General features: G+C 46.3%; 2 protein-coding genes and 1 long non-coding RNA gene across 4 annotated transcripts; 1 reads left to right on the top strand and 2 right to left on the bottom strand.

The window, feature by feature from the left end:
- The first annotated feature begins 17 nt into the window (after positions 1-17).
- UPF1 (UPF1 RNA helicase and ATPase) lies at positions 18-18,723 on the top strand. Of its 2 annotated transcripts, none has more exons than XM_015886092.3 (24): positions 18-548; positions 4,670-4,812; positions 5,188-5,277; positions 5,810-5,977; positions 6,357-6,537; positions 6,940-7,101; positions 7,686-7,770; positions 7,927-8,025; positions 8,218-8,326; positions 9,168-9,327; positions 9,431-9,549; positions 9,802-9,966; positions 10,204-10,318; positions 10,507-10,650; positions 10,771-10,984; positions 11,164-11,281; positions 12,297-12,453; positions 13,425-13,567; positions 13,868-14,042; positions 14,501-14,582; positions 15,076-15,237; positions 15,479-15,696; positions 16,056-16,178; positions 16,298-18,723. In XM_015886092.3, the coding sequence occupies exons 1-23, from the start codon at positions 324-326 to the stop codon at positions 16,173-16,175; spliced, it is 3,354 nt and encodes a 1,117-aa protein (XP_015741578.1). In that variant the 5' UTR covers positions 18-323; the 3' UTR covers positions 16,176-16,178; positions 16,298-18,723. The 2 variants fall into 2 exon arrangements, with proteins under 2 accessions (XP_015741578.1, XP_015741577.1); XM_015886091.3 differs by having other exon boundaries at positions 8,209-8,326.
- On the bottom strand, positions 1,160-3,391 carry LOC107325363 (uncharacterized). The gene is made up of 2 exons (XR_001559667.3): positions 2,969-3,391; positions 1,160-1,370 (listed from the first exon to the last, which is right to left on the bottom strand). It is a non-coding gene; the product is annotated as an uncharacterized LOC107325363 (long non-coding RNA).
- Positions 18,724-18,763: 40 nt separating the features above from the next.
- Positions 18,764-22,393, bottom strand: GDF1 (growth differentiation factor 1). Its single transcript, XM_015886115.3, has 2 exons — positions 21,588-22,393; positions 18,764-20,900 (listed from the first exon to the last, which is right to left on the bottom strand). Exons 1-2 carry the CDS (start codon positions 21,874-21,876, stop codon positions 20,074-20,076), a joined length of 1,116 nt encoding a protein of 371 aa, XP_015741601.2. The 5' UTR covers positions 21,877-22,393; the 3' UTR covers positions 18,764-20,073.
- Between the last annotated feature and the right edge of the window lie 22 nt (positions 22,394-22,415).

Raw genomic sequence — 22,415 nt, 5'->3', positions numbered from 1 at the left:
TGCTGCGTCACCCGCCCACGCGCACGGGGCGTGCTGGCGTCCGCTGCGCGCTCCGCGTCACCGCTCCTGGCCTGGCCTGGCGCGCGGTGCGGCCGGACGGTTCCTCTCTCGGCTCCTCCGGGGACTCTCGGTTCCCTCCTTCGGCTCCTTCCTCCCGTCGACTCGGAGCCGCCCGAACGGGGCGTCGGGGGATTCTTTAAAGGCCGGTTTTCCGGGGTGCGGCCTAGTGCTCGCGGCTGATCCCGCCGCTGTCGTAGCGCGGCGCCCGGGCTCCGTGAGGCGCGGCCCGGCCCGAAGCGCCGCTTCTCTTCTCTACCGCCGCCATGAGCGTGGAAGCGTACGGCCCCAGCTCGCAGACCCTCACCTTCCTGGATACGGAGGAGGCCGAGCTGCTCGGTGCCGACACTCAAGGATCCGAGTTCGAATTCACCGACTTCACCCTCCCCAGCCAAACTCAAACCCCGCCCGGAGCCGGGCAGGCGGGGCCCGGCCAGGCCCAAGGAGCTCCGGGAGCGGGGCAGGGCCCTGCAGGCCCCATCGAGGCCCAGGTGAGGCCGAGCCGCGGGGTGAGGGGGGGGAGAGGGGTGGGGTGAGGCGGTGCCGCCACCGGGGGGAGCGCGGAAGGGGCGGGCGGGTGTGGGGCCGAGCGGGGAAACACTGGGCGGGAGGCGGAAGGAGGCGGCGGGGCCTACGGTTAAATGTCGTGATAGTGTCGTGATAGTCGCGATATCGCCGTGCATGTCCCGATAGTCGCGATACGGAGCGAGGAGCGCTGCCCAGGAGGGAGGATTTGGGTTTGTTTTCTTGTTTGAGTTACGAGGTGTTGAATGTTGTGAAAACGGAGCGTTCCTTCCCAAGAGATCCTTCTGGCCTTTTTGCCACCGGTTGCCAGGCGGCTTTGTTTGGGGTTGTAGGGTAGTGACAGCCCATAGCGCCCCATTGGTGTTGGTTGGTGTGCGGAGCTCCTCGAGGCTGAGAAATAGGAGTATTCTTAACGCTGCCTGATGAGGGCCGCGTTTCTGGTTTAAAAAGTTCGCAGATGCGGAAGGAAAGAGGGAACTGGGGCCGTGCAGCCAGAAACCAAGAAGTGTTGTAAAAGGAAACGCTGCTTGATTGCCTAAAGCAAGAAAAAAGAAGCCCAAAAACACCTGAGAGGCTGTTTTGTGCTCTGTTTAGAGCTGGGCTGCTTTTGTATATCTTAGAATATATTGTTATATTAAGTGATCTCAGCGTTAACAATTGTTTGTAAATTGTGTTCCAGGATGTGCCTTTAGAGGAGTTGAAGTGCTGTAGATCAAAGCTCTTCATCCTGCTTCAAAAACACTCGGGGGGGGGATTCAGTTCTTTAACTTCATTTTTCCAAGGCTGATCTGTAAATGACACAGAAATGAGCAGACTTAGAGCAGTGAATGGCTGGCAGCCTTCAGGTGTGCAGTGCAGGTGGGCCCAGATATGGTGCTGTGTTGGAACTCCCTTTAGGGCAGTGTTCATGGTGTGGAATTAGAGCTGAGCTCCTGTGGGCTGTTTGCTTTGTTGTGTGTTGACTTGTAGCTCTGTTGGGGCAAAACAGCCCTTTTTCCCGTTTGAATTGCAGTTGTTAAGCGGTCTGTTTGTAGTCAGTGTTATGTGTTAATTGATTAAAAAGATATTAGGATTGAAATCCTAGTTTTTAAAGCTCTGATCATTCCAGAACTCTCAGTAAAGAGGTGTCTGGATAGAAGAGGAAGAAAAACCACCCCAAAAACGAGTCTGAGAGTGTAAAAGATGAGGCCAGAGGATTGCTTCTCTTTTTGTCTAAACATGTTTGAAAAGCCTTTGAAGTAAGAAGGGGAAAAAGGAAGATGTGGGGAGCACATCCAGGTATGAGCGTGTCTGTAAGCATCCGTCCTGGCAGGCAGGAAGCAGAGGATGTTGGTAATGGCTGGGAATGGCTGAGTGCTTTTAGTTCAGGGCAGAGTTTTGCAGTTATCCCCATACTCTCTGAATTTGGGATAGGGGAAGCTGTTCCAACAAGGACTCAGGAGCACAGTGAGTGTGATGTTGGAGCTCATTGTAACCCAACAGCCCCTGCTCTGTTTGGACCTTTGCCTTTCAATGTTCTCATCAGCACTGAGATCAGAAATAGACCATTTGAAGGATTCTCAGGGAGGTTTTACTACCTTGAATAGATTATGTGAGCTCGTTGATGCCTTTTGGAAGGAACACGGCTAAATTTAAGCCTCACAGGTTGCATACGTTTTTGCCTAGCTGAAATTTTTACTGTGATTGTGAGTAAATAAATCTTATTTCATCCTGATAAACATTGAAGGGATATTATTTTAACTCCCGTTCCATTTTCTGATGCCTTTTTTGTACCCTGTGGACTGAAATAAGATGAGTTGAGCAGTGCAGAGCCCTTCATTTCTTCAGAAAATGGGGTTCATTGAGCGTTGAAAGCTTTGTTCCTCAGCATATTCTTAACTAATAGCTTAAGAGGATGCTGTTAGCACAGATTAGTGCCTGAGTGACAAAAGGCAGGCAGAGGTTAAGCAGTGCAGGAGCAACGCCTGCTGTTTTCTATAAGCAATGGAAATACAGTTTTCTGATGATTAAGACAAGCTAATTAGCATATTTGATTTGGATTAAGATAAATTCTGATCGTTTCCACAGCGTTTCCCTGCTCCCTCAGGCCAGGACTCAGCTCCGGTAGGAGGAGGAAGCACATTCTCCCATGCTCTTGCTGTGAGTCCATTTGGTGGCTGCCCTGAGCATGGGGCACCGTTGTGAAACAGCTCAGTCTGTGTTGCTGTGAGGCTGAATGCCCTCAGTAACGCGCCTTCCCTTGTTTTGAAAGGCAGATCAAACAAGCACAGCAGATTATAAGGCGCTGCGAATGTTACACAGCTTTAGAGGAGTCTCTACAAGCAACAAATAGTTAGCTATGCAAATCCAGAAGTGCCTGTTTTTCTAAAGCATGAGAAAAACTTACCTGAGCTGGGTGTCCTGTGTGTGCTGAGCAGTGCAGGGGTGCAGAGCCACAACTGAGTGCTGTGTTGTATAGCAAGATCCTGGCTGAATCCTTGCCTAGCTGTCATCGTTTCTCTTGCTGCAGCCTGACAGCTTTAAAGTACAGCTGTGCTGATGGCTGTGTTGCCTGTTGATGGGTTGGTGTGTGGGTGGGTACGTCAGCCAGCAGCACAGCAAGGAAGCTGCTGTCACCCGGCTGGGGCTCAGCGCGGTCACTGCAAGCTGCTGTGTTAATTGGGTCAGCTGCTGTGCTGTAGTGCAGCTCGGTTCCCCTGAGCACTGCTGCTGTCTCCTGAGCAGGACTTTGGAGGCCAACGAGGAGCCAGGGAGGGACCAGCAGCTCTCAGAGCCGTGCAAGTTGTTTGGTGTGGCTGCTAAACTTGCTGTGCCAGAAGTTTGAGTCAACACATTTAAAATAGAGAAGCCCCCCCCCCCCAAATCTTACACAACAGCTGGTGCTGCCTGATTTTAATAAAACGCACACAAACTAACATGGCAGCGAGTTTAGAACAATAGTTGGGCCACTTCCTTCCTGTGTGCCTGCTGAGGCACAGCACAGCTGCTGGGTCCCGCTGCTGACAGATGGGTGCCATCGTGTTGTCATCACTGCAGGCCTGAATGCTCTGCTGTAGGATGAGAGGTTTGTGTGTGCTAAGAAACACACACAGAAACAGCCAAGAAGATGCTATTCAGTGTTGAGCTGCTGCAGTTCCCTTCCACCCCCAATGACTGTCAGTCTGCAGAGATGTGGTTACTGTGGCAGAATGGAACTGGAAGCTCAGGAGACCCAAGGGACAATGGCTGCTTTAGTCAAGCTAAAGTCTGCTTTGTGCCATTCACACCTGTTGGTGCTCCTTCCTGCTGGTAAAAGCACTGCGCTGAGTATTGCCAAAATGGAGTTATTTTTAACGTGAGTAAGACTTGATGTGTCAAACGTGCTGACGCAGAGCTTTGTGGTGCTGGCAGGTTGTGTCCTCAGTGCAAAGAGGGAACACCTGTTCTGTGTGCTGCATTAGCCATGCAGAAAGGCATTGCTCTGGGAACTCGGGCTGTGTTAGTTTGAATGGAGTTTCTGTGTTTCCTGGGTAACTTAATGGGGCCTCTTTGTTTTTTATGGTGGCTAAAACAATTTCTGAGTAACGCAGTAGGGATTGTCACACCTGGATTGTTTGGTTGCATGTCATACAGGTGGTACACACAGAGCAAGTGATGCTGCTTGGAGAGCTGGGCACTGTGCTGAGAGCCAGCTTCTGTTCTTTCGTGCTCTATTTTAGTTAGATATGCATTGGAACAGGTCTTGGTCCCCTGTTCCCTGTTGTCTTTGCTTCTGGAGTCTCTGAGGAGGAGGTTTATTTTGGTGGATAGAGAAAAAGATAATCCACAGAAAAATAATTGACTTTTGTCATTCATTTTTCCTATTTGTGAACTGACGCTTCATGATTCCTGTCAAATAGGAACTAATGAAGCAAGCATTGATTATATATACAATGTATAAGTGATTATTTTTGTTATATGAGGTGTGTATTTCAAACTCTTATCGGTTTTATGTTCTTCTGAGCTTTTTCCTGAGTTAAAGATAAGTTTTTACATAACAAAGTAGGGATTACCATTTGTTCTGAACATATTTTGATAGTATAACCTAAGCACTGACCTTGTACTGCAGGTTAATGGACCTGATGGCATTCTGCAGAATGGAGCAGTGGATGATAATGTAGCTAAAACCAGCCAGCTTCTGGCAGAGCTGAATTTTGAAGAAGATGAAGAAGATACTTACTATACAAAGGATCTTCCCGTGCATGCTTGCAGGTGAGAGCTGATCATTTCCAGAAGGTGGGGGCACTGAGTGCAATGTGCATGGCTGGAATTTTAAGAGCTGCTGCCTGCTGCTAGGCAGGGAGTGCCCCCTGCTGAGCTCCTGTGTGCTCTGACCGTGCTGCATTGCTGAGCTCTTGGGCCTTTCTTCTAAGGACTACAAAGTTGAGCCATCCTAGAAATGGTAATGATAGAAATAGTTAAAAAGCTTGCCTCAGACCAGATGTTTAACTCATGTGTTAGGTGCTTCCAACAACTCTCATGATTCCTAATTTTCACTTCGCCTTATTTTGTGCACTTCTAAATCTTGTATTTGCATTTTCCTATTAACAATTTCCCAACCACTTCCTCATCTCGTTTCATTTCCAGTTACTGTGGTATCCATGACCCTGCCTGTGTGGTTTACTGCAACACCAGCAAAAAGTGGTTCTGTAATGGGCGTGGAAATACATCTGGCAGGTAAATGATTAAATGATGGAAATTAGATGGGCAAACTTGCTTTAGTGTTTGTTTTGAAATGGCATAATGGGTGTGACTTATATTTTCCACCATGATTGAAGTCTCGTGACTTGAATGTGAACCTCCAACCTCTAGCTTTTCCTGTTATGAGCTTACAGTTCCATCTCAGTAGAACCTGAATTACTTTTGTGATGTGAGCTCACTGCTTCTTCCCCCTGTGCTCTTGCAGAGCAGCGTAACTCATGCTGTGATCTCTGGAGCGTCAGGAAGCTGCTTCCAAATAACAATTTCTTACACATTGCCCCTTCTTTCACATTCACTTCAAAGTATTTATGCACTGGAAAAACACTGAAACTGTCAGCAGTCATCTTGGCCTGGATGAAAAGAGCAGGGAATTATTAATGTCTGCCAAAGTATGAATAGGTTTTTGTTTATCTCTTAATAATGACTGAGTTGCTACGTTACATAAAGTTAGAACTAAATCTGGTTTTCATATTGACTGCTTATAAATACACATCCTCTCTGGTTTCAGCCACATTGTTAATCATCTTGTGAGAGCAAAGTGCAAAGAGGTGACTCTCCATAAAGATGGACCTCTAGGAGAGACTGTCCTGGAATGTTACAACTGCGGATGTCGTAATGTGTTTCTCCTTGGCTTTATTCCAGCTAAGGCAGACTCTGTGGTTGTTTTGCTGTGCAGGTGAGAGAATGCCTTTATTACAGTGTTTGTGTTAAGTATTGCACAACTGGATTTCTACATGACAACCATCAGCTTTCACTTTGTACCTCAGTGTTTTATACTCTCCTTTTTATCCCTACGTCATATTTAGTATCTTAGATGCTGAATTTTTTCAGTTCTAGAAATACAGGAGAAATTCTGATTAGGATACCTTGCCTCTGCAGTGTTGAAATGCAGGAATTGATGAATTGGCTCAGCCGGCTACTAGTGTTGGCTCTCTTCTTTTAACCAAGATGCTTAATATGTTTGAAGAATACATTAAATGTGTTCTTATACTTTGGTAGATTCCCTTACAGCTGTTTCAAAGTAATAACTTTTTTCCAATATTTTGGTTGTGCAGGCAACCATGTGCAAGTCAGAGCAGTTTAAAGGATATTAATTGGGACAGTTCGCAGTGGCAGCCTCTTATCCAAGATCGCTGTTTCCTTTCGTGGCTGGTAAAGATTCCATCTGAGCAGGAACAGCTGAGAGCACGTCAGATTACAGCTCAGCAGATTAACAAACTGGAAGAACTTTGGAAGGTATTTCCCACATTTCAGATACCATTTAAGTTTTACTTAGTGCTGGTTTTGTGTCTTATAAAGGAGGGACAAGGCTGTTTTAGCAACAGTGTAAAGCAGGAAACGTAACCTAATATATATGAGGTTCAAACCTTAACCTTTTGAGAAGCAATACAACTGGGAATTTACTAGAGAATTCAGGAGATCACCTGTTAAAGTAGGAAAGCTTCATCTTTGGGTTCTGTCAGTCAGTCTGTAGTCAGTCTCTGCTTTTTGAAAGCTTTTTCTGTACATCTGTTAATGCAGAACAAACTTGACTGCAGGTAGTTGAGCATGACATAATATCTCAGTATAGTTTTAGCGGTTTATTGTCACTTGTTTCAAAGTTTTAAGCACAAACAAGACTTGTGTGTTAAATTCTAGGAAAATCCATCTGCAACCCTTGAGGACTTAGAAAAGCCTGGTGTTGATGAAGAGCCACAGCATGTCCTGCTTAGATACGAAGATGCTTATCAGTACCAAAATATATTTGGTCCTCTAGTCAAGCTTGAGGCAGACTATGACAAGAAGCTTAAGGAGTCTCAGGTAACCTGCTTGAAAAGTGGGTGGGGGGGACTTCTGACCAGTTCTCTCACTTAATAGAAGGAAAAACTAAAATGAAGTATATGTAATATTACTGTAATAAAGACCTGACAGTAATTAACAGTAGTAATGATGTGTGATCACAGGGAAAAACTTGAGACAACACTTAAGGTCTTCCATCTGTTCTGAATTCCAAGTTTGTCTTTCCTAGAATCATATTCTTTGTCAGAGCTGCTTCTTGGCTACCTTCTGTTACGTTCTTTTACTCATAACATTTAGTTACCTTTTATCAGTCACTTTCCAGTCAAGCTTGTAATATGTTGGGGACACTTAATGGTTTTTTATAAAGCAAACACAGGTGGTGATTACAACATATTTCTCATTAACTAAATACGTTGTCTTTGAAACAGAATTAACTTCTACAGGTGGTGTTAATACAGTCCATAATAATAAATACAGGCATTTGACGGCAGTGGAAGAGCAAGTTTTGTATTTCTCCACTGTTTTGACGTTTAGGGCCATGAGAATTGTGGTAGTTGGTGAACAGCTCCTTAAGAACATAATATTTTATCTTTCTTTATTGTTAGACCCAAGATAACATCACAGTCAGATGGGACCTGGGCTTGAACAAGAAAAGAATTGCTTATTTCACTTTGCCAAAGACTGATTCAGGTAATGACAGCTCAACTTCATGTTTTTTTTACCTGGTGAATAACATCACTATTTAAAGAACTGTAATGCTCTGGCCTGGAATATAAGATAGTCCTGTAGGTTTTCTGCACTGTGGGCTGGTTGTTGTAAATGTTCTTTTTTCTCTTTGCTTTGTAGATATGCGTCTTATGCAAGGAGATGAGATCTGCCTGAGGTATAAAGGAGACCTGGCCCCATTGTGGAAAGGAATTGGCCATGTTATCAAAGTTCCTGATAGTATCCTTTACTTAGTGAGCCTTCAGATGAAGCTTAATGAAATATTAAATTATCTCTGAGGAACCCCTAAATTGTGTACATAAGTAATTTTGGAACTATTGTAATTAGTGGGTGTCTACTTTAATAAATCAAAATCGGGAAAAATAAAATTCAAATTTTTGCTATAGATTACTACTTAACGAGGTTCTACAGATTATGGTGATGAGATAGCCATTGAGCTGAGGAGCAGCGTTGGAGCCCCTGTGGAGGTTACTCATAACTTCCAAGTGGATTTTGTGTGGAAGTCTACTTCATTTGACAGGTATTGAAAGCACTTAAACTGAGCAGATGAGTTCATAATGAGTTCAGTAGGTGTATATTTTTTCTTCTGACTTCAGTGGGATTTTTGAACACGAGATGATGTATTGTTTCATTATGCTCGCAATCAGAGGGAGTGTATTGAGTTCATCAAGTTCACGAACGTGACACCTGCTTCACAGAGCAACAGCTCTAATTGTTGTTAGAGGTGGTAATGTTCAGCTGAATTCCAAGCTGTCACTGTTTCTCGCTTCGAAAGCATGTTCAGGGATTTTGGAAATACATTCATGTAACATGCAAATCCAAGGGGAAAAATTAACCTCAAGCTTAGTAGCATTTAGGATTTAAGAAGAAAAAGATTTGAGGTTCTGTTTGTTAATGCAGTCATGAAGGGATCTCTGTTCTTATTTGCTCTCCTCAACTTTGAATAACTTTGACAATCTCAAGGAAACTGAATCAGCTGCGGGGTCTGTGGGCTTGAGATGTGTCCATACTGCGTGTTGTGAGATAGGAGTTTGTTTGTTGTCATGAAATAGAGGGACTGAGTACAGCTTTTATTCAGATCTTGCACCTAAAACATCCACTGCAAACTCTGTCAGGGTCCAGTTCCATGGCTGGTTTGAGGTTCTGCTTTGTGGAATGCACACTGGAGAAACAAAGATCTGTGTTCTGGAAGTCTAATAACTTTGGGGCTCTTAATTCTGCTATTAGATGCTTTGCACTGTCTTTTTTCCCAAAGCTGTGTTAATGTCTGATGGCTGATTAACTTCTGTTAGACGTTTATGCATAATGTCATCTGAGGTAATCCTGATATTGTTATGTTTTTTGTCCTTTGTTCATTTCAGAATGCAGAGTGCTTTAAAAACATTTGCTGTGGATGAGACTTCGGTGTCAGGATACATCTATCACAAACTGTTAGGCCATGAGGTGGAAGATGTAATTATTAAATGCCAGTTGCCAAAGCGCTTTACAGCACAAGGACTTCCTGATCTCAACCATTCTCAGGTAACCTCATCTTCCTTTTTTCTACATGCAAAGAATATGATAAAGGATTTATGACTGAGGTTGAGTGCATGGAATACTGAATAGCATTACAATAATTCTATAGGTTTATGCTGTGAAGACTGTCCTGCAGCGTCCTCTGAGCCTTATCCAGGGTCCCCCTGGTACTGGAAAAACAGTGACATCAGCTACCATTGTCTATCATCTGGCTAGACAGGGCAATGGGTAAGAACTTCTCTGAATCTTTATGCCTGAGCTTACCTCATTATTGGTCCAGAGAATCAGCTCACATTTAAACACTTAAGCAGTCTGTATCCTTTGAACTGGGAAGATTTTCTAGAAGCGTATTATTCTGTGAAGTTCTGAGCTTAAATCAGAAGATGTTCATCAGTAGCTTAATTTTAGGGTCCTTTTGTGCAGGGAGAAGCTTTTAGTTCATTGGCACTTACTTTTTTGCCTTCTTTTTTTCCCCCCAAGGCCTGTGTTAGTGTGTGCTCCGAGTAACATAGCTGTAGATCAGCTGACAGAGAAGATCCATCAGACTGGTCTGAAAGTGGTTCGGCTGTGTGCTAAAAGCCGTGAGGCAATTGACTCACCTGTATCCTTCTTGGCACTGCATAACCAGATCAGAAACATGGATAGGTAAGAAATGGGTGAGAGGAGAGGGGAAGACACCCCCAAAACCCCCAAACCTCAGGTATAGTGATGGATGAGGTTGTTTTAACAGCTCTCTGACAGTGACTGTATATATTTTGCTCTGTACATAAGTCATTTTTAGTTTGGCAAACACATTTTCTTGTTTCTGTGGTAATATGCAAAGAGCTTCAGTGTGAGCTGGAGTTGTTACTTAGATTATAATGCAAAATTCCATTTTTGCAGCATGCCAGAGCTTCAGAAGCTGCAACAACTCAAAGATGAAACTGGAGAACTGTCATCTGCTGATGAGAAACGCTACCGTGCACTGAAACGAACAGCAGAGCGTGAATTGCTCATGGTAAAGTTCCACTAGATACAATAGTCCTGTTACTGCCTTCTCCCACTGGAAGCTTGGTTGCAGTTTGTTGGCAGATATCAGTGTGCAGTTTAATTTTTGGGGAGATCCCTGGAATGATATTCAGTGACCTTCTGTTTGGAAGTGTTATCTGTCCTGCTTGATTGATTTCGGTTGTGTTTCTGTCTCAGAATGCAGATGTGATCTGTTGCACGTGTGTGGGAGCTGGTGATCCAAGACTTGCAAAAATGCAGTTCCGCTCCATTCTGATCGATGAGAGCACCCAAGCCACTGAGCCAGAGTGCATGGTGCCAGTTGTGCTGGGAGCAAAGCAGGTATGAGCCATCAGATGTCCTTAAAGTGTGATTTATAAATAGGTGAAGTAGTAGTTTAGGCAGAAAATTCAGACTTAGTTATCTGCGTTGTTATTAGTGGTGATTTTTTCTTTTCCACAGCTTATTCTCGTAGGTGACCATTGCCAGCTTGGTCCCGTTGTGATGTGTAAGAAAGCTGCAAAGGCAGGCCTGTCTCAGTCCCTGTTTGAGAGGCTGGTAGTGCTGGGGATTCGTCCCATCCGCCTGCAGGTGCAGTACCGCATGCACCCTGCCCTGAGTGCTTTCCCATCCAACATCTTCTATGAGGGCTCGCTCCAGAATGGTGTCACTGCAGGTGAGTAAGAATGGCATTTCCTTCAAATTCCTTTCTCTACAGTTCATTAAGGATCGAAGGAGAAATTCTTTGATCTAGATTATTTTCTTTTAAATTCAACTAGGAAAGGAACTGCCTCCACACTGATGGTTTTGAGTCTAGTAAAGCAGTACTGACTTGATCACTTTTGTGTTCTTCAGCTGACCGTGTGAAGAAAGGGTTTGATTTCCAGTGGCCGCAACCAGATAAGCCAATGTTTTTCTATGTTACACAAGGACAGGAAGAAATTGCCAGCTCAGGCACCTCTTACCTGAACAGGTAAAAATCGATACTGAGATAAATTTACTTAGGAATACTGATAGTATAAGTGTACAAGCAATTAAGTGCCCCATGTGAGAGGGTTGAATTTAAAACAGAAGTAAAATGACTGCATTTGCACCCAGGAAGTGCTGGTTGAGTCCCATTTCAAAGCTTGAATTCCAGTAGCTTCTGAAACAAAATCCTAAAGGGAAGATGTTGGAAGAGGAGAAGGTAGCACAAGAGAGCAGTGGAGGGGTGGGAATTTCATTCTTTTTTTCCTATCTGTTTTTTCTGCACATCCAAAGTTTTCCAAAGAGCGAGCTTCTAACACTTTGCTCCTTTGCATTACATGCATTTATTTGTGTGCCTGGAAGGAAGAACCAGACCAACTTACTAAACATATCTGCTGTGATATTTTTAACCTGTCTGTCTCTTGAACTGTGTGTGCAGGAGTGCTGAATGCAGCAGGGCAGACTGTGCACAAACAAATAGCACAATTGTTGGCTGACAGGGCGATTGGCATTAAAAATAAGTTCTCTATTTAAAACTTTAAGATAAAACAACAGAAGGATCTGTTTGTACAGCAGGCTGGAACACTTCTCATGGTCTCACTCAAAGTACAAGCATACATTTAACTCTGTGAAGTGTATTTCAAAAGAGTGATGGCTGTTCTGAATTCTGCTATTCCAGGAAGCCTAGTTGTGCAGTACTGAAAAGGTGGATGTAGATTTCAGGATAGATTTGTGGTGTTGTGACCTCGTTTTGAGGTGTTAGCTTTTGCTCTTGTTCCCTTGGATGAGAGCATCTGTTTGTAGCCTCAGCCAAGAGGTGATAGCAGTGAATGTTCTTGCAAAGCTTAAGCTGAACTAGTTTGAGTGACAGAGCATTGTGGTGTAAAAATGATCTGTTTCTGAAGTAGCCTTTGTGAAAGGAGGCACAGCACACGTGTTCAGGTTTTCTAGCCCCATTCACTGCAGGTGTTTAGACCTAATGCTGTAATTTACTTAAATAAATGAATCTTTTTTTTATCTAGAACGGAAGCTGCCAATGTGGAGAAGATAACTACAAAGCTATTGAAAGCTGGTGCCAAACCTGATCAGATTGGCATTATTACTCCTTATGAAGGCCAGCGATCCTATCTGGTGCAGTACATGCAGTTCAGTGGTTCCTTGCATACAAAACTTTACCAGGTATGGAGTCATTGCACAAACAAGAGAACTTCTTGATGCTGAGAAGATAGAAAAGGCAGACACTGTGAAACTCAAATGTTTTCATTTTCAGTCTGGCTTCTCAGGCTCCAATCTGTTTGTTCTTTAGTAACTTCTGAGCACGATTAGTTGACCTTAGGTAAAATAGATGAAGGGAGGGTCTTAGCAAATGCCAGTAAGTTTCAGGAGAGCAGTTTGCCAAATAATAGAGAAAGCCCAGTGAGGTTCTGCTGGAAGGAGAGCTTCAATGAGTCTGTCCTCTGAGGGCTCATTGAGGCACAAAAGAGAAAGGTCAGCAGTGCTTCAGCTGTGGAAAAACATCTCAAGCTCGGAGACATGCAGGAAGTTGAGCACCATAAATCCTGATGTTCAAGTATTTGTTTGCTTAGGACTGTGTCCTCTGATGAATGGACCTCCTCCACCAACCTGTAAACCATGGTGCTGCAGGCAGGCTGGTTAGATGTTTAATACAGTCTCTTTTGCAATAATTGAAAGCTTGGGCAGTGTTTTCACTGAAGGAAAACTTGGTGGAAATACTTCTGTCCCTGCCAGGAATGATCTGTTCCTCTGATTCAGGCTTCTCAGGAGCTGGGAGCAGCAGTGTGCTAATCTGCATCTGTATTGCTATGAGGTTTTGGATAGCCAAATTCATTCTGGCAGCGTACCTGGAGAAGGGCTGCTTTCTGTAGCAGGTGCCAGTTGTAGGGGGGAAATGTAAGAACCACAAAGCACATGAACATAAAAGTTATTTGTCTTGAACTGAGACTCTGTTCTCCCTTAGGGAAGCTCTTTAGTGGGCAGTGGAATTATCAGATCATCTGACATGACAAAAATAACACTTTTCCCAAATGATGGAACTGTTAGATTGCAGCCAGTATGTTTTGTAATACCTGTTGGTAGTACAACTGGTATGTACTGTGCTTCCATGATTTACGTGTTTTCCTCTGTGTTAGGAAGTAGAAATTGCAAGTGTGGATGCCTTCCAAGGACGAGAGAAGGACTTCATTATCCTGTCATGTGTGAGGGCCAACGAACACCAAGGGATAGGATTTCTGAATGACCCCAGGCGTCTTAATGTGGCTCTTACAAGAGCAAGGTAAGGTGAAATTGAACAGATTTCGTTTTAGAAACGAGCTACTAAGGGCTGTGTTCTGTGGGTGGTAAGCCTGTTCCTCTGCCTGGTTTGAGTGAGCCTTGAAGGGAATATGGAAATCATTCAATCTTAAATCAGTCAGCGTTACTGTTTTGTATTGGAAGTGTGCAGAATCCAGCATGCTCTTCCTCTTTGCCTCCAGGACAGAAGTCATCTTCCCTTCACTCACTCTTTTCTGTCTTAGCAGCCATAGTTACAGTTTTTCTTTCCTTAGAATGAGTTTGATTGTCAATTCTTCCATAGGTATGGGGTAATTATTGTTGGGAACCCAAAAGCTCTGTCTAAACAACCGCTTTGGAATCACCTGCTGAATTACTACAAGGAGCAGAAGGTTCTGGTGGAGGGACCACTGAATAACCTCCGGGAGAGCCTCATGCAATTCAGCAAGCCCCGAAAACTTGTCAATACTATCAACCCAGTAAGTTGGCCTTTCCCGTTCCTCAGATACCTGTGGTGTGAAGTAACTGGGCATTGATAATCATAAATTGATGGAATAAACAGGCACCCATGTGTCCTCACAGCTGTATCTTTCCACTTCTCGCCTAGTAAATGGGCAGTGGCAAAGTAAGCTGTGGTTTCTAAGTGGAGCAGCTTGTCTTTATTCACTGTAAAACTGTACAATGGGATAACTTCTGAGATGCATGAAACATCATGTAATAATTACTTTGTGTAGATTTAGCAAGCTCATTATACAAGTGTTCTGTAAGGTTTTTACGTTGAGAATTGTAAGCATGTGGTTGGGATGACAGCTGGATGTTTTTCATGTATTAGAAACATTATCTGTGATGGTTTCTCTGAGTTTTTACTTGCCTTACAGTCAGGTTGCATTGTACAGCTCGGTGCTAAACCTTTGTCCAACTTCTTCAATGCTTTCAGGGTGCCCGTTTCATGACCACTGCCATGTATGATGCACGTGAAGCTATTATTCCAGGATCTGTCTATGACCGGAGCAGTCAAGGTAAAGAAGCTTTCAGCATTAACACCATTCACTAGTCTTCTGCAGTGTCTCATAGACTGCAAATGTTTAAATGCTTGAGGAGATGCTACAGAAAAATGTGGGTGTTAAAAATGCTTGTGATGTCTGAATACTTAAGGAGGATTTTGCTGTCCTTAACGTTGCAGTAACCTGTGTGGTTTAACTGCATATCTGCAGGGCAGGTGAAGAGGAAGGGGGGGTGTGTGTCAGTGTTGTGGGAATCATGAACAACGCTATAGAAGAGTGATTGGATGGGGTGACCACGTTATGTCTCTTTGAGCCTTGGGAGTGTGGAATAAATAGGGAAGTAGAAATCCCAGAGGTTCTTGGCAGTGTTAGGCTTGTCCTTTCAGTTTCTGGTTTCTGATTATGTTATTTTTCCTGCTTGAAGTCCTTCCGTTACCATTAAAAGCAGGAATATGAATCTCAGATTATTCAGGATGCTTGAAATCACTGTGACTTTCCCCCTCTCCAGGGCGCCCATCCAACATGTACTTCCAAACCCACGACCAGATCGGGATGATCAGCGCAGGCCCCAGCCACGTCACTGCTATGAACATTCCTATCCCCTTCAACCTCGTGATGCCCCCAATGCCACCTCCGGGGTACTTTGGGCAGGCCAACGGCCCGGCTGCAGGTATGGGGCCGGGGAGGGCAGTGCCAAAGCCATGGTGTGAGTCTGATGTGAGATAATGGTTTTGGTCCTGATGAGAGTAAGATGTGATTTGATAATAAGCCTGTTGTATTTCTTTGCACCTTCTACGTTGAGTACAACATGAAATGTTGCTTAAAGTGAGTCAACAGGTCATTATAGAAGCATCTGATTTTCACACGCTTGTAAAGCTTCTCACTGTTGGTTTGGATAAATGCCTTTCCAGGACGTGGGGCACCCAAAGGGAAGACTGGACGTGGTGGGCGCCAGAAAAATCGATTTGGGATTCCTGGAGCGAGTCAGTCAAACCTTCCCAATAGCCAGGCGAGCCAAGACGTGGTGTCCCAGCCTTTCTCCCAGGGTCCACTGACTCAGGGGTATATCTCCATGAGTCAGCCATCTCAGATGAGTCAGCCTGGGCTCTCCCAACCAGAATTATCACAGGTAAGGAGAGTGATGTACAGTCTGCCCTTTTTCCTGGGTTTTATGTCAGTGTTCTGTCTATGTGTGCACATCTCCATTCCTTAGAACTAAGGACGGTAGAAACTAAACCATCTTTTGGCCCCAGCATTTCTGACCTTCTACTTGGTGGGCTTCATAAGTATAAAGAATTCAGTGCTGCATGTTCCAACCTCACCTTGAGCCTTAACCTTCAGCTGCCGCGTACTGCTAAAAGCTGTATGGCATCGGGGGTGAACTTTAAAAGCGAAAACGAAACAAAAAGTCACTTTTTCTTTACCAGTGGCTGCTCTGTGAGGAACCACTGGAGCTCGATGCTGCTTAACACACACTCTCGTTTCCAGGACAGTTACCTTGGTGATGAGTTCAAGTCTCAGATTGACGTGGCGCTGTCACAGGACTCCACCTACCAGGGGGAACGCGCGTATCAACATGGCGGAGTGACGGGACTGTCACAGTATTAGAGTGTAAGGCTCTGAGGTCCCCCCTCTGCTGCTACTCCCCAGTGTGAGCACTAGAGAACTGTTTCTCTCCTGACAGCCCTAATGCAGCTCTTGTTTTGTTTTTTTTGCTTTCTCGCTTTCAGGTTGAGGAAGAAGAGCTAAGCTTGCGTGGAGCTTAGTTCATCAGCATTTTATTCTGGGTAATAAAAAAAATAAAATAAAATGGATACCTGTTTTCCACTGCTAAAACTGAAGCACCACTGTGTGAGAGCAACAGGAGAAAGAAACCAACCAACGGAGAGAAGAGAGAGAGAAAGAGAGAAAGGAGCGCGCGCGAGAGAGCCCACTGCTAGCTCACTGAGACAAGGAGACCGACCGGAGAGGAGAGAGAGCAACGACGGACTGGCTGGCGCCTCACGGGGAAGGCAACTCACCCTGCAATGAGTGGTCAGCCGAGTCCCTGCTCCCCCAGTCCAAGAAGCTCGAGAGAAGGGCCTTAAGCAGGTTTCACTTCATTCCATACTTCTCTTTGCGAGCGGGGCATTACTTTTCAGAGCACATGGGGAGAGGAAAACCCTCATCTCAGAGTTGTTCTCATTTTCAAGGGGTACTATATTTTAGCAGTAACTGTTTACATTTTAGAAGCAGAGTATCTGAGAAGGGAGTTCTTAAGTTGACAGCAGGCCGAGCAGAAATCCAATGGAACGTAGCTGATGCTCAACTCTGAGATGGAGGTTTTGTTGTCCAGCGCTGGCTCTGAAATCCTGGTGTCATCGTGCCGCCCACATTCTGAATGGGTCTTTCGTGACAAGGTGGTTTTAAAGAGATTCTTTCAAAGGAGCACTGAATTTTTAGAAGTTTGTCTCTGAATTCTTAGTGGTGGACCTGGGAGATCCTTGTTCTGAGAAGCTTACAAAAAAAAAAAGTGTAAAACAAACCTAAATTAGAGCACCAACCTTGAGAACTTTCAGTGTGATTTAAAGTTGCAGCAATCAGCCTCTTCTTCCTACATCGGATAGCAGTTAGAGTGGAAGGAGCCTGCGCGCTCGAGCAGGAGGAGGGTTTCAAAAGTGTTTTCTGTATGCTTTAATTGGCTACTGTCTGGACTCTACTCTGTGAAAAACAAGCCTTTCTGTAAGATGAACTTTGCGCTTGAAAGGGGATGGGTTCCTGTGCCCTTCGGCCCTGGAGGAAAGGATGCTACCAGGCCTGCTTCACTGCTCCCTCAGCTGGGGGGAAGAAGTAGTGGAAACTGGGGATTATATTGGTTTTGAAGTAAAGACTACGATGATACCGAAGCAGGTTGGAGAAATGGACGAAGCAGGCAGTTGTTGGAAGGTGGCCTCTGATAGATGGGTATAATTAGAGATAATGGGGTAGGCTTTTGTGTGTGGCTTCTTATGGCGATTAACGCAGACAGCCGAGAGGTTCGGGGTGTTGCAGAACAAACCCGGAGCTGCTTTGTCAGGTCGTGCACCCAGCTGCGCCATCGGTGCTGGCTGAAGAAATAGCTGGAACAAGCACATAAGAGAAGCCATCCAATTCCTGAGTTGTACCCATATCTGAAATAAGTCCTATGGGAGCACTGGGAGCGTTTCATTTGTGTCCTAAACCTTCTTAGAAACGGCGCAGAGAATCACAACTCCTCCAGCCCCGCTTTGATCGGATCCCACGATGCGAAACTCTGCCTCCCACCAGGCAGAGACCAGCAGGGCGATTCATAACCTCGTGTTTGTAAGGTCTGAATGAAGTCAGCGTTCTATCCAAGGGCTCCAAGTGTTCCTAAGTCTTTTCTTTTTTCTTTTTGAGGGGGGGTGAACTCGAATTACCTCTCATATGAATGTACTCAAGCGATGTGAAACCCACTTTTTGTATCTGGGGGGGGAAAAAAAAAGCCCTTTCATCACTGTCCTTCCTGTAGTGTTTGACCCGCTTTCATCACCTGCATTCGCTGTAGTTTATCAGCAGTGTCTCCCCCCAGCACAGGGCTGTGGGTCTGAGTCGTGCACCCCATGGGACAGGTGTGCAGGTTGTGCAGCGTTTGTTTTGTGTTCAGTCCTGCAAGTCAACGTGGTTCAAGAACAAACTGCAAAATCAAACTCAACAATTTGTTTTCCAGAAACGAAAAACCCATTCTTTTATCTCATAAAAATTAAAGCCTCCAGCATTTCGACTTGTAAAACGTGACCGAATGGAGCCCCGGGCCGCCTTCCTTCCTTGATGGGATGGACTGTTTTATTTATTAACATTGCCGAAGGGCTGTTTTAATTTCGTTTTCCTTCTGTAGGCTGCGTAGACTTTTCCGCTAGGTTTAAGCTGTAACCCTCTGTGCAACGCAATCCATTGAGTAACGTAACCCCCCTCCTCTCCCCTTCCCCCCTTTATTTCACTGATGGGAATGCCTGCCTCTGCTTCGTGCTGGTTTTTTTCCCTTTGTAGCAGTTAAAACTCTGAGTTACAAATCCAGACATCAGTGCTAGCACGGTGTTAACTCTTTTGATTTCGTCTCAAAGTTTGTTTTAAACCTGTTTGTCATCAATAAAATATTAATAAACAGCTCTTGCATTCACTGCCGCCCCCCAACCTTTCAATGATGAGACCACTGGGAATCATAGTAGAAACTTCAAGTTTATTCCTTCTTTTAAACACAGACTGGTACAAAAGTGGGGAGGGGGTGGAGGGCAGAGTGGATGCATGGAAGCAAATGCAGCTCTTGGGTGGGTGCTCAGCTGTGCTCAGCTCCACTACGTGAGCTCTGCATCCAGCAAAGGAAAGGGGGTGGATTTGAAATCCCTCCTGTTTTAATTCAGAAAGAAAGGGGTTTCCTGCTGGGTTACGTCCTACCTGAAGCTCTTAACACCTTCAGGTGGCGGATGCTGCTTTCACTGCGCTATGTTAGGGGTTACCATTGGGTGGGGAGGAGCTGAAGGTGAGTGCTACCAAACTAAGGGCTGTTCTCAACCCATGTGTGGTTCAGGTCTGGCAGCAGAGCAGGGCTGCAGGCAGACGTTCCTCTCTGCAGCTATTTCAACCCTCAGTGCTGCCTTGGAGGCCCAACTTCATTAGATCTCAGAGACAACATGAAGCAGGTACACAAATAAGGATGGAAACAGGCTCATATGTCTAAAGGAATTCAAGTTCACTCAGCTGCCTTGTCTGTCCCCCTACCCCCAAATACAGTAAAGCTGCAGCAGTGCCAGGAAAGCCAATGTTGGAAGGGTGGGGGCTCAGCACCCAGCACTGTAATGGACTGAGGGCTGCAGCCAACAGCTGCACAGCTGTCCTTGTAAAAATAAACAACAAACAAACCCAAACTAACCCCCAAATGCATATACACGTTATTAATGAGGGCTGTAACACTGTGCAAAGCTACTGCTGCACGGTGCCACGTGGCTCCAGCACTCATTGCTTTGCTCAACGAGGTAAATTAGCACTGAGCTGCAGCGGTGGGATTTCAGGGGGGGATCAAAATGCACACAGAGCAGCGCTGCCAAATGGGTCATCTCATTTTGTGTTGCCTAAGCTGCAAAGAGCTGAAGGACACGCAGCCTGGCAGCAGCTCCACCACGAGGCCACCAGCAGCACCAGCAGCTGCTCTGCCAGGCATAGAATAGGGATGGGATTCCCAGCCTGGTGCTGCTGCCACCTACATTGGATGGCTGAGCAGCACCCAGGGTCAGAGCTGATCATAACCCCGTCCCCACCTGCAGAGCACTGCCACTAAACCACCGCCATCACCATCCCTTCATGCATCCTCCTCCCAGATCCTTCATGCAGAACAGAATGAAGATCTGACAGTCCCTGCCCCACTGCGAAGCTCCCTAAGCACCAGCACGGAGGGCATTTATCACACTTGGATTTATTCCATCAATCATTCAGCGTGCCAAACTAGGACCCCACAACACATACCCAACATCCACTATCTGCAGCCACACTCATCCACCACCATGTCCTCGTAGTGCCTCAGCACCACGTTGTCGCTGTTGTCGTAATACAGGATGGAGATGGGGGACAGCCTGACGGGGACGCAGCAGGGCTGGGGTGTCCCCTCGGGGTCCAGCGAGTGCACCATGGTCTGCAGGATGGCGTGGTTGGTGCTGTTGAGCTCAGCAGTCAGGGGGAAGGGGCACTCTCCCAGGCAGTAGTTGGCCATATAACCCTGTGGGGCGATGATCCAGTTCTCCCATCCAACGTCACTGAAGCTGATGTAAAGGCGCCGGGGCTTGCAGAGGTTGCTCGGTGTGATGGGGACGTTGTAAGCACTCCTCCTCCTCCTGGAGGCCCCGCACTGCTCTGGGATGAGGGTCACCACCAGCAGAGAGGTATCCACAAAAGAATCAATACCAGCACAGAGGCTCCGTGACCCGGTGCTCACTGATGCAGTTCTGTCCCCACTCATTGCTATCTCCAAAATCAAGCCCAGGTTCCTGCTGTGAGTTGTCCACTCCTTTGCCACATCGCTCAGGTTGAAGAGTAGAGACTGATGCAGGGGGATGAAGGACTGCTCCACCAGCAGCTTCCCTCGCTCCAGGGAGGGCGTCCCCTTCAGTGGCACCTGGTGGCTGTGATACAGCCTCAGCTCAAAGCCCTCCCCATGGCCGGGGCTGTGGTACGAGTTGTGGCTGAATTTGATCTCCAGCTGAGCCATGGTCAGGCGCTCACCTTCATCCAGCACTGAGAGGTTAAAGTACAGACGCTTCTGCAGACACAGCAGCGGATGGGGCTGCGTGCTGTGAATGAAGTGGCCTGATGGAGAAGAAGAAATAGAGGTGGTGGTGTCTGAACCTCGTTATGGGGAGCAGGATCAGCCTCACAGTATTCAATCAAACTCCCGGCTGCACAGCAAGAGGAAGATGGGCAGAGCAGAGACAGGCAGCTCAACAGACCCACGGCTGCTGGATCAAGATGAGACCCCCAATTTTATGGGGCCATTGGCCCCACAGAAAACTGTCAAGGTCTCCCCCAGGACAGGGATGTTGTTATGGGGATGGAGGGAAAGGAGGACAGATATAGCAGCAAACTGAACTGACAGGCTGCATGCAGAAGCCAGCCCTGGATTTCCACTGGAAACCTGAGCTCCACAGAACTTAATAGTGCCTTGAGATGTGGACAGCACTGACAAAGCAGATCCCATATAACAGAACGTCTCAGAGAAACCCCTCACCCAGGAGCCAGCTGTGCTGTGTGAGCAGCCCAAGGCAGGAAGGCCAGAAGGAGAAGGGGGTCAGGACCCAGGCGGACAGCTGAGCATCTGCCTCCACTCTAAGCTCTAACATCATTACCTATAACGTGCCCATAGATCAGACCATACACAGCCAGGACTGGTCTTAGAAACCAGTTCTGCCTGCTGCCCTGTCCTCCCCCAGCCATTCCCAGCTCAGACCACAAAGGGGCTTTCAAAAGGCAGGACCCAAAACAGCAGCATTTCTGTACCTTGGTCAGCGAAGACACGGATGATGTTCCCAGGGACGTTAAACTCCTCCACCCTACAACCATCCATCGGGTCTCTGTTTGTTGCAGAAGGGCTTTTTCTCTTCTGGAAGATCCTCCAGAGCACGGATGGCACCGGAATGGGGACTTTGGGGCTGGGCTTCGCGCTCAGACCCAGGGATTTTAACAGCAAACTTTCCTGCAGGCTTAAATCCATCCCCAGACTCACAGTAAGGAGAGCCCAGGCAAGGCCAGCTCCAAAGCTGACACGCACGGGGAGAGGCCACCACATCTCTCTGCTTTCCTACCCACAGACAAAGAGCAGCTCTGTGCAGGGGACCCACTCCCAGCTGCACTGAAGACAGGGCCAGGGGGTGATGATTGCCTGATGGGAGCCTTTGATCTCGTTAGTGCTCAATTAGCACACAGGGATTCCCAGGATTGGGCAGAGGGTGTGAACAGACCCCCCCCTCCTTTCCTCGGGGCCTGTTAACCCTTTGAAGCTGTGGCAGGACAGCAACTCAGAGCTCCCATCCCTTCTGCATCTCCATATCATTGAGGTCCAACAAGAAGTTCCTGGCAGTGACAACGCTGCCAGTCGCAACGTTTGACACTTCTCACTCCAAAGGCCATTCACTTCCATCTTCAAACTCTGCCCTTCAGCTCCCACTTCACACCGTCCTCCTACAGCCCAGGTGTGCAGACAGCAATCAGCACCCACTTCCCACACAGGGTCCCCCCACAGCACATAAACTGCAACTCAATCAGTGCCAGCACCGGGCACTCCAAAGCCAAGAAACCAAAGCACACAGATAGAGCCCTCTGCAGCCC

The sequence above is a fragment of the Coturnix japonica genome, chromosome 16 (assembly GCF_054131305.1).
Source record: "Coturnix japonica strain WE chromosome 16, WE-NBRP24, whole genome shotgun sequence".
In the NCBI taxonomy this organism is placed as follows: Eukaryota; Metazoa; Chordata; class Aves; order Galliformes; family Phasianidae; genus Coturnix; species Coturnix japonica.
The sequence above is the reverse complement of the archived record's forward strand: the minus strand, read 5'-3'. Positions and strand labels throughout refer to the sequence as shown.